We start from the raw sequence: 12,443 nt of genomic DNA on the forward strand, positions 1-12,443 counted from the left end.
CTAAAGAAAAACACACGAAAGTAGCAGATCTAGAGTATAAAGGGATATTTCACTTTCAAAAAAACTTTTTGTCATTTTATCGTCTAATCAGGCTTTTGGGAACACCCAGGACAGTTTTTGAATTTCTTCATTCAGTATTTAGATATTTGATATTCATTTCCCCCCATTTTCCCCCTTCCAGGACCTTCCTATACAAACCCATTATAACTTCAAACTCCATTTTAACCATGATAGATTCAATGAAAACAACTGTCCTTTTTTTCTGGTGACTCCCTCCGAATACGTGTTTTTTCGATAACCTTTTTAATTTATGTTTTATAATCTTTTATTGTGTTGAATAATTTTCATTTCCCCCAAAAATTCTCGTCTTCTATAACTTAAGCTCACAATACGTCGCATAATGACATGCCCAGATTAGGGACACCAGGTTTAAAATAGGGCTGTCACGATTACAAATTTAACTTGGCAATGAATTGTCACACAATTAATTGTGATTAACAATGTAATTGTTTTTGGGCATTTGAACATTATGAATGCAACTTTAACTAAACAAAGTAATTACTGACATTTAATTATTTCATACTGTAAAAAAAATTGAAATAGCTGATTTACAAGATTATTCTGCTTAGTCTGCTATTTATGCTATTTTTGAAAAAAAGAATATTGCAATTATCTGACATAATTGCGATTAGACGATTATTATGTAATAATTGTGACAGGCCTATTAGTTGAAAGTGGTTGAAAGTGAATTTCATTCCTTTCAGTTGAAAACCACTGAGTTATGCAATCATAGCCACCGCATGAGTAGACACTGCAGGCATCCATGATGAACTAACGGAAAGTCAAGCGATCTATCTTTCTGAGTTACGGTATGCAGGCAGTATAAACATAGAATAGCATAAGCTAGTTATGGGGTATGCACAACAATGTGCACTGTGTGTCCGTTAGATCATGAGTGATTCGTTCATAAGAAGTAATCACAAGAAAGACTCGCGAACGATTCGTGCACGTCCTTAAAATGTTACGTTCACACTTTCGTTCACCCCTCCCCTCCCCTCCCCTCCCCTCCGCCTCCCCGCACACAGGGCGGCTAACTCAGATTGAGCTTAGTCAGCGGACATGCATTCATTTGCAATTTGAATTCAAATGAAGAACTATTGGACAAAAGACAGGTAGTGTCCCATTAGCACGCCACTTAAGTATGAAAGGAATAAAGTAGATGCACGTGGGTCCGGCCTCCTTGCCAATAATCAATGAAGTGAAATCAGTGAATGGACAGTAATGGTCGCTAGTTACCGATAAGCGCCCGAGTGTCTGTGTGTGCATGTGAGACGGCAGCAATGCTGCCGACTGGAATGTGAACGGTGAACGATTTGTTCACTGAAATGACTGGTTTTGCCCGCCACTAGTGTCCGTGTGTTTGAACTGGGGTTTCAGTGTCTATCTGTGTTTCTAGATGGGTAGTGATCATGTCTCCCAGGGGTTGCAACCTCAAGTCCTGTAAAAATCCTCTGGACACCTGATCGATCGACAAAAGAAATGTATAAATGTTGGTAATCCTACATTAAAATATAGCTGACTATGAGTCAGCCATAACCATAAGGCGTTCCCAATGCAGCTAATAGGCTACACCCAAATATGGAGTGTCTTGTCTAACCTCAATGTGTCATCAAGAGCTACGTGTCGTTATCGTTTGTAATGTTGGTGAAGCAACGGGAGCCTAACTGTACAATAGGCTATGTTGCACAGCAGCCATTTTGGAGAGAAGTTGGGTCTCTTCTCACTTCCTTCACAGGTGTTACCAATAATAATACTAATACTAATGAAGGCTCTGACCATTCTGGTCAAACAGGGTCAGAGTGCTGATATTGGCTCACTGAAAACACTCTGCTACACCAGTGGGCCTCAAAGTGTGGTCCAGGGACATTCATGGATCCTTGGATATTCCAAATGACCCCTCAAAAGGTGTGTAACAGTAAATTCGGTTCCATTTGTACACTCTCAGAGTAATGAAATTGGTTGTTGAAATAAAAGGCTTGAGAACCACTGTGAAATTAGTATCATTGGTAACACCTTTGAAGGAAGTGAGAAGAGACCCATCTTCTCTCCAATATGGCTGCCGTGCATACAGCCTATTATAGCCGCAGCTAAATACAGGGTTCCACACATCTTTACCAATTCATTTCCAAAACTTTTCCAGAATATTTAACCCGATTTCCAGAACTATACAACAATAATTCAGCTCAATAAGGAGTCGCTTACTCCTATGTGCAATGCCCAAAGACAGATAGTGTATGCCAGTGGTTCACAACCTTTTCAGGCCGTGACCCCCGAAATAATCATATTTGAACTGGGGACTCGGCACACTGACGAGCACTAAGAGTTGAGGAATGTTGTATAACACGGTTCTATTGTGAAAATAGTAGATCTACATGTAGATCTGCTATTTTCACAATTTCTGCCTCTAATATTTGACAATTTGGCCCATGTTTAATTTGTCATTTCAGAGGTATTAACAAAATCAATAACCAAAGACAATGCATAGCTATTTTTTCCAGGACCTTCCAGGACCCTTGATAAATTCCAAATCTTTTACAGTACTGGAAAGATATTTTTCTAATTTCAAAATATTTCCAGGAATGTCATGACCGTGGGAACCCTGAGCCTATTATAGCCGCAGCTAAATATGAGCAAATAATGCAGACGTAAACTAGAAGGTGTTGGGTGTGTCAAGCTGAGGACTGACTTTCTGTGCTTTGTAGAAGGGGTCTATGTCCTCCAGGGGTGTGTTGAGCATCTCCGGGGGAGGGTCTCCAAGGAACATGGGCAGACCTTTGCCCGCCTCCAGGTCACTGTTTGGGGCCTCGGCCTCCTCCTCCTTCTTCTCCTCCCTCTTGTCATGGCCGGCTACTACTGCTGCCCTTTTCCTTTCGATCTCCGCGAGCCTTTCGATCTCCGCCAGTGATTCCGGGGTGAAGAGGCGGAAACCGGTGCCTGGGCGAGCGAGCCGGGTCGCCATCTTCGCATTGCGAAGGGGTCGCGCCGCACCGGGGTCTCTCTAGAGGGCACTGGAGAGAGAGAAAGAGACAGAGAGTGAGGTGGATAGAGGAGTAAAAATGATAAATACAAAACAAACTGATTTTGGACATACAAGGTTTCCACCCGACAACAACGATATACTGAATAGAGAATAATAATGTGCTTTGGCAACATTTGTACAATTTCATGCCAATAAAGCCAATTGAATTGAATTGAATAATAAGTGCATACGCAAGAGCTGTGTTAGGCAGGCCTGCCTTACAGAAGAAGGGGTGGGCTACAATATGCGGCTTTTGAAAAGAGCTCCATTTTACTTTCAAGGCAAGGCAGGGTGAACGGATCGTAGCACGGCGTAGCTGGCGTATGACAGAGAAGGAGAGAGAGAGAGAGAGAGAGAGAGAGAGACCTGTGGTTTTTGCAGTGGATGTGATGGCGGTGGGGGGTATAGATATCAGAAGCGGGGAAGAAAAGTTTGGCGCAGTGACCCAGGGTTAGCTGGCTGCTTGCTCACACAACAGAGCTGCCTGCCTGTGTACCCTCGGGGTGATTTTCAAAAGATGGGAATCGGGAGAAAAAGATTGGGATTTTCTTTTCTTTTTTTGTTTACATTTTAATTTCATAGCAAAGACATTAGTTGGTTTACCAAAGTTCAGTGGTCAGACTGAAGTAGTTCCAGTGATTTGGCGAGGATTTTTTTTTTATAATAAACAAGTCCACAAAACTGCCGTCATCTGTATTGTTGACATATTTCTACAATATAGCGTGAGCTACATTCAACTTTGAACCCTATGTCACATGGTACTATTTTTTGTGTCTAGTATCACTGCGTCGCTGCAGCTGTAAGCCTGGCTGTGCAAGGTTACACTGCAGTGTCTGCCCAAAACAAGGTGCTCTGCGGTCAGCTTCATCAGCTGTTGGAAGCTAGAACGCGGCTTCAACATTACGTGCAAATTGCTTGTAAACATTTCTAGATCTGCACATTATCGTGATTTAAACATGTCTGACTACAAGAGCGATGAAGAAGGTATTGATTTAACCGAACATCCAACTGGATATCTTTGTGCACTGAATACAAAACACTGATGCTGACCTTCAAAGCAGCCAAAGGTATGGCTCCTCCATACCTCCAAAACCTGATCAACCCCTACAACCCCACCCATTCACTCAGATCAGCCAACACAGGGATGCTGACAGAACCCTCGCTAAAAACCACAGGATAAAAATACACTCGTCCTAGATAATTTGCCCTCCTGGCCCCCAAACTGTGGAATAAACTCCCTGTTGCACTTAGAACTACAGACTCACTCCCTAGCTTCCACCATGGACTGAAGACTCACCTCTTCAGACTCCACCTAAACCTATGCCACTACTGTAACACTCCCCTTCCCTCGATGACCACACATGAAGCTAGATAGCATTTTTAGGTTTTAGAAAAGTTTTTTTTTTACTGATTAGGTGCGTGGTCTACCTATGTTGTTTTTTCTAGATTGATATTATGCCTTGTTATATTGTTGATGTTTTATTATCTTGCTTATTATAGTATGCTTATTGTATGTCGCTTTGGATTAAAAGCATCTGCTAAATGCCTAAATTGTAAATTTGTGGCATCTGATATATGGCTCTTTGGAGGTGCTGAGTAATGGCCAGTTGTCGGACAGATAAAAAATAAATAAAAAAAGAAGTTGAAGCTTCCAACAGCTGATGAAGCTGACCACAGCACCTTGTTTTTGTTCCGGATGGGATTCCCCATGCATTTGGGTCCCCATCTGGAATCAATGGGGGTACATTTACTATAATCAAATTATTGTCTGAGGAATGCAACAAATACAAAAAAGAACTCTCCATGGCGCGAGTAATCAATAGGAAAAAAAAACATTATTTTGGGGGTGAATTAAACCTTTAACTCTGATGAGCAGGCTGGTGCCTTAGCTCCTCTGCTGTGAACATGTGTGTGAATGTTATGCACTTTGGATAAAAGGTGCTATATTCAGTAAATGCACAGTTTGCCATTTACTTGCTTGGGGAGTTGGTTAACAGTCTGTATGTGAGATAGTCAAATGATAATTTTGACATTTAAAAAAAGATTATGTATCCAGGCAATGCTTACAACCACCGACACCACCACACACACACGCAGGCCATCCACATACAGCCCACTGAGCCCAGCCACTCCACCCTATAGGGGCAGCTGCATCATGTACAGCCTGTACAGGCACCTACACAGGCGTTACAAAAACACTACAAGCCAGTGGCATGCAAACATCTTCTCAATGGATATGAGCAGGCCATAAACCCCCTGCATGAAGTGATTAATGCAGTATTGGAATTGCACTGGAATTGCACTGGAAGCGCTGTATACACACGTTGGTAACAAGAGAACAGGGACGTGCTGGCCATTGGGAAAAGCGGGACAACTCCCGAACGGCCGGTTCATTCCCGGCCGGTCCAGGCCGGCCATTAGGAAAAAAATAAAAATAAAATGTCGGCCTTCGTTCCAAGTAAATCGTCACTGTCGGGCAGAAACCTTGTATCTCCAAGTTTCAAATTTACTTTGCTTCATCATACAAGGCCGTTGCACAAAAGTAGTGAAAACAGCAGATCTACAAGCACACAACGCCTCGCGGTGCGAGGCGTTGTGTGCTTGTAGATCGGCTGTTTTCACTAGTTTAAATCATTTTAAAATGATAAATACAAAACAAACGGTTTTGGACAGACAAGGTTTACACCCGACAACGACAAAATATAACAAAAAAAAGAAAAAAAAGAAATGAGGGCCACTCCAACTCTTTTTCCCGGGCTGAATCAGGGGCCCAGCACGTCCATGCAAGAGAATATGTGAGATATAGCATTTGTGCCGTGTCTGTGTTTATGTCTGTGAGCATTTTAGAGTGTCATAAACCGTCGTAGGCTCAGCTGCCTTGATCCATGTCCAGGACCCCCAACCCTATATGCCTCACCCCTTACCCTGGGTGGGAGCAGGGTGAAGGTGACCCACATACTGTAAAAGTGTCAAGGTAATGACAAAGTGACACGCCACACTTGGGACCAGTGCTGCAGCTCCAAACAGGGTGTAAAGTAACTAAGTGCATTTACTTAAGTAATAAGTACACTTTTGAGTTTTATGTACTTTACTTGAGTATTTCCAATTTCCAATAGCTTTAGTTCTACTCCACTACACCTCGGATCCAAATATGGTACTTTTACTCCACTACATTTATTTGAAAACTTTAGTTACTAGTTACTTTGCAGATATATATATTATAAAATTACAAAACACACATTAACCACTTTGGCCCCATTTTATACCAAGGCTATGTGAAAATAGCCGATCTACAAGTTCAGAACAAGTCGAATCGCGACGCGTTGTGAGATTGTAGATCTTGTAGATTTTCAAACATTTTGTACTTTTACTTTTGGTACTTTTTGCCCATACTTTGCCCATACTTTCATACTTTAATTTAGGTACATTTTGTATTCCAGACTTTTACTGAGTACAGAGTATTTTTCTACATTGTAGTATTGATACTTTTACTTAAGTAAGAAATGTGAGAACTTTTTCCACCACTGGTACTTCCCCACAGAACCAAACCCTAACATTACTTGTGTACATCAGATTACATACTAGCTGCTTAGCGGACGCTACATGCCCGGGCCAAGTGGCACTTCTTCCTTCCAAGCGGCCTCGCTATCAAAGTGTTTAGCAACCAGACAAGGCTACTCGGTTTCCCCGAGGAGCAGCTAAGGTTAGGGGTCTCGATGTCACGATCAGAAGAGTTTGATGCACTTGTGTGTCTTTGTCTGCAATCTACCATCACGTGTATAATAAATTAAGTCGTCACCCCCACAGACCCTGGATGGACATTGATATCTAAAACTATATCATCTTACTTCTCACATATCACCTCTTCCCTGTCATTCGATGGCACTTGACAGAGAATGATTACTAGACCAGCACACTGTCCAGTTTTCAATGGCATATATGCTTTTGTTTGATTATTTTGACAAAACTGCAATCAGGTAGTATCTAGTGTCTATCGTTAATTCTTTTGTTTTCATCACGTTCACACTCGTTTCAACAGTGAACTTTAAAAAGGGCGTTGCTGTTTGTGTAATAAACAATATATTTAAACGCATTATAATTCTCAGCCTTTTTTGTGGGCATTCTTTGTCGGGCGCGATATTTCGATGTGCTGTTGTTTCGAGGTGCCAGCAGTCCAAGGCAAACCTGCCGTCGCAGCTGAATGCTAACCTGCCGTCACGGGTGAATGCTAACCTGCCGTCACGGGTGAACGCTAACCTGCCGACGCAGGTGAATGCTAACCTGGTGAATGCTAACCCAAAGCCTAAACCTTAACCCTAACATGGAGTACTGGGACCTCGAAACAACGGGACATTGAAAATTTGAAATATCGTGATTTTGCCTTCTTGGTCACTTGGGCCATCTTTGTTCCTACGCATCAACATTTTCTCTGTTCCCATTCTGATACCAGCTTAATCTATTTGATTAGTCTTCAGTCAACATGATTTGATGAGAGCATTAGGACTGAGATAACAATATTCGGACTCTAAGGTTGTTCACTGAACACAGATGCCACCTGCTTGAGACCATGTCGTCACGGACATGACAGACAGCACTACTGATGTCTTAATTGGGAGGATTATGTAGTGGGAAGACATCTGGGTTCCCGCCAGGGACGTGCAGAGAACGTTGGAGAGGCAGGGGCTGACATTTCTAAAAGGGCCTTTTGGTGAAAATATCCTTGATAGCACACTGAACTAAGCATAATCAAGTCAATACTGGAGGGCAATTCTTTCAACATAAGACGCTGCATTCAAGTTCAGGAGAGTTTGGACAAGGCAATTCTCTTGAATGCTGCCTTCAGGTATGGCATGGAAAGAGGGCATTTGCATTTCTTCCACCATAGTACAAACTGCATTCATGGTCTGGAGAGGGCACCTTTTCACAGACGGATAAAAAGGGCAGGGGCTCGAGCCCCCTTTGACGTCTATGCGTGCACATGCCTGGTGTGCTAGAGCAGGGGGAACTTTGGCACGGCATAATGCACAGACTGATGCACGCGATAGCCACAGATCAAACATGCATCAATACAGATACACACACACACACACACACACACACACACACACACACACACACACACACACACACACACACACACACACACACACACACACACACACACACACACACACACACACACACACACACACACACACACACACACACACACACACACACCCCCAACATACAGATAATTACACATCCACACACACACACTCTCGCACAGATACGATAGCTTCCCAGCTGCTACAGGCAATCAAGGCGAGGCCTCGGGTTACAGAGGCCTCGATGAGTCTGCTCATTCCATCCTGGCTGAGCCCTCGCTTTCTGCCTCACATCCCTCCGATAAACAGGACAGCGTGCCAGACGAGCTCACCGCGGCTAACCAGGGGCGGCGCACCAAATTCTGGGCCCTGGGTACGAGGATTCACTGTGGGCCCCCCCCCATGAATGTTCTTCATAGGCGGAGGGGGTTTAACCCATTTAGACTTGGCCTGGCGTTGCTCATACTAATTCCTCACTGCGTGTTGGATAGGGGGTGGTGTTGTGCAGTCTGGTTTATTAACCAGGCTAATTTAGACTGGGAACGCATTATTACACGTCATTTTGGGCTTTAACTATTGATTGAAAAATAGCAGATATACAAGCTCACAGCACGGCACCGGGTGCCGCGCTGCGAGCCTGTAGCCCCGCTATGTTTGAAAAACCTTGATTTTCTTTGTCAGTGGTGCTCAAACCATTCATGTCAAGGACCCCCAAAATGATAATGTAGCTATTTGGCCTCAAACCCCCACCTCAAAACATTTAGTTCCAGGGACCCCCCAGAAGCAAAATATGAGTTACAAGTGTTTGCTTAAAAAATACATATATTCAAAGATTTGCACACATTTTCACGACTTTTTCAAAAATAGCAGCTCTACAAGCTGTCAAGCTCGCAGCGCTGTGTCTACAAGCTCTGCTGTGAGCTTGTATATCTGCTATTTTTTCAAGAGCTAAAGTATATAAAATGAATAAGGCCCCTCTCCACCTTGGGCCCTAGTAACTCAGTCCCACTCCCCCCCCCCCCCCCCCCATTGTGACGCCCCTGCGACTAACTCTCGCCGCTCTACCACCTTCTGTCTCACGAGGCTGCCTAATCTGCAGAGTTTCCGCCTCAGCACCCATAAACACACCCTGCATGCCTGCTGTGTTCCAGGGGTCCATGAGAGAGTTCCAGCTAAATGATAGTTTAGGAACCAAATGGACCTGTAACTCTATGGGTCTGTAACTCTGAGAGTGTACAAATGGGACCAAATGGACCCGTTCTCTGAGTTAAATTAACATTGATTTTACAATATAAATTTGGGACTCAGAGATAGAAATGCATTAAATGGGGGTCCGTAGCCTGGGGGTCCTTGACATTAAAATGGTTGAGAATCACTGCTAGGGCCACAAAAATCTTCTCCTATGGGGTCCCTGACATATCTTTTTAAATGGGTGTCCGCGGGCTAATAAGTGTCAATTTTGAATACGTTTCAGAAGCACTGTTATAGACTAGCCTGGACCAGACCAATCTGCCTGGACAAAAAAACTTGCCCATGGCAAATATGGGTCTGGCCCCACTCAATTGTGAATCAATTTCCTCTCCTCCAAAATTTGGGGGACAAATCAGGGCCCAGCATTGGTCGGGTCTAACAATCGTGTCCAGAGCCATTTTTTTGGAAATGAAAATTCTGCTCGCAAATTCAGACTAATAACCGATACGCAGTGTGGAATTAGTATACGCCAGGCTAGTTCTAGACAACACCAGAACCTCTAGTCTAAACCACTCATTCAGACGTCATCATTTCCACCATCACTCAGACTGGCGATAGCAGCCCCCAAAACAAAAGCACGCACATGCACGCACGCACGCACGCACACATTACTTGCAGAGTATTTCTACAGCGCAGTATTGATACTTTTACTTAAAGATCCACTGTCACGCCCCGAAATTATAATTGCGACCGTAGGTCGCATTTACTATCAAACCCTGCACAAACTGTGAGTGAGTCCGTCAGTCCGTCAGTCTGTCTGTCACACCTCACACGTCACACTCTTGCCCTGCTCATATCTCCGCAACCGTTGCCCCGATCCATGCCAAATTTTGCACACACGTTCCTTACCTGCCAAACTACAACCTCCAAGGACCCCCGGAGCTCCAGGGACCCCCAGGTCCCTGGGGGACCCCCAGATGTAAAAAATGACCAAATGTGCTAAACTGACCAAATGACCACCCCCACGGGGCTGCTCACGGGGAATTCCCGGGGACCACCCACTCCTGGTGCTCCAGAACGGATGCAAAAGTGGTGGCGCCCCCAGTGGAGGACCCCCTACACTGCAGCTCACATAAAATGCCGTAACTCCGGCTAGGAGCGACCGGGACAGCCGGGGCCGGTACCTATTCGTCCGCCTTGCCGGCGCGGAGACCCCACCCCTCATTTCTCACATGGCCCTCTTCTAGCGCAACCATGAGGCCGATTCTTGCAAAACACATTTTTGGACACTGTTCCTACAATTTTTGCCCTAAAATCACGCAAATCGGTACACAGTATGTCTACACTCATCCCATCAACATGAATCTCTCCCATATAGCGCCACCTCCAGGCCGATTTTTAAAAACACATTTTTGGACACTGCTCCTACAGATTTTGCCCTAAAATCACGAAAATCACTACACAGTAAACTATGTCTACACTCATGTCATCAACATGGATCAGGAAGATTTTGGCAAAACACATTTTTGCCCTATTTGTGGAGATAAGTGACCTACGGTCGCTTATCTCCCGATTAGGGAGTGTTACTGGTAGTATGATACAGTAGGATACAGTAGGTCACGTGGTCTTTTTTAAAACGGTCTGAAATCTCTGAATCAAATGATCCCATCCCCCGTAGCGCAGCCCCCTCCACTCGGAGGAGTGGAGAGACAGACAGGAGACAGCCTGGCCAGCAGATATGGGATTTATGGCTATTTGAAGTGAGCTGGATCTCTGAAATTGAGTACTTTTCCCACCACTGTTCATTAGAAAGGAACGGCTCCCTACTGTGAACCGAATCATATCGTTCATTTCAAAGAGCCGTTCAAAAGACTTGATTCGTTCGCGAACGTCACATCTATACTGGCCAGCAGCACGCAGTTCGAGGGCAGCTGCCCAACTCAGTGAAAACATTGTGTTTTCCATTTCAATGAATAAACATAAACAAGCATATTCCCATGAACAATGGGGAAGTAACAACCAGTAACCACCGGAAATATAATTTTTATATCCACAGATTTATATATAAATTTGTGTCTTTAGCTTTAGCTTTAGTGCTAACCCAGCTAGCCCTGTGGGAGCAGAGCAGAGAAGTTGTTTCTGAGCGAGCCTGCGGGCGATGGGAAGAAAATGTACATTGTGCAGACATACAGTAAGTAACAGTCAATTAATTAATTTGATTGGCTTATTGTGCATTCCCACAATGACATCAAAAAAATATTAACTTGTTTTTAAGATGATTTCTTAAGGTGACAGTAACCCTTAAGGTGACATAGTCCCTTTAAGTAGAACGCACGTACGCACAGTCTGGTCTCCTTAAAGGAGCTATAGTCAACTTTTTCTTGAAAAACGGATGCTAAAATAAAAATAATTTTTCGAAAATATATTAAAAAAAAAAATAAGCTTCATATATGTGTTTCTATTCAAAAATGACCACAAAAAGCGTAAAATAATGATAAAATAATCATTTTGGCCATTGTCAGACCGACACTTTGTTTACATTCTAGTCTATAGACTAGGATGTAAACAAAGTGTCGGCCCTACAATGAAAAAGTTGACTATAGCTCCTTTAAGCAAGACCAATGATCCCGTGAAAATAAGCTTTTGTCTTATTTCCCTAGAACTGATCACTGTGTGGCGTATGTGTGCCTCCAAACAGCCAGGCAGCAGTGATGGATCCAATTTGAGTACTTTTCCTTCTACTCCACTACATCTCAGAGGCAAACTCCACAACAATAATATGAAGCCTTTAGTTACTAGTTACCTTGAAGATTATTATTACAAACCATACATTAACCACTTCAGCCTTATATAGATTTCAGCCATTTGAAAATAGCAGATCTACAAGCTCACAATGTGATGCATCGCATTGTGAGCCTGTAGATCGTCTATTTTCTAAAAAAGATTTCATACATTTTGACCCTGTGCAATGGGACATTCTGCATAATGAGTACTTTTACTTTTGGTACTTTTGAGTACATTTTGATGCCAATACTTTTGTACTCCAGACTTGTACTTGTAACTGAGTATTTCTATATTGCAGTATT

General features: G+C 43.4%; 2 protein-coding genes across 2 annotated transcripts in view; both read right to left on the bottom strand.

Moving 5' to 3' along the window:
* The window catches only part of scn4aa (sodium channel, voltage-gated, type IV, alpha, a), a gene marked incomplete at both ends in the record, with an annotated part of 64,808 nt that extends 61,789 nt beyond the window's left edge, over positions 1–3,019 (bottom strand). Inside the window, one exon of the mRNA XM_080747086.1 lies at positions 2,747–3,019. Within this exon, the coding sequence (XP_080603212.1) occupies positions 2,747–3,019 (273 nt within the window). The remainder of the gene's footprint in view (positions 1–2,746) is intronic.
* Positions 1–12,443, bottom strand: part of kansl1a (KAT8 regulatory NSL complex subunit 1a) — a 249,505-nt gene that overhangs the window by 17,040 nt on the left and 220,022 nt on the right. The gene's annotated exons all lie outside the window — the stretch shown is intronic.

The sequence above is a fragment of the Nannobrachium achirus genome (assembly GCF_963921795.1).
Source record: "Nannobrachium achirus genome assembly, chromosome: 18".
Taxonomy (NCBI): Eukaryota; Metazoa; Chordata; class Actinopteri; order Myctophiformes; family Myctophidae; genus Nannobrachium; species Nannobrachium achirus.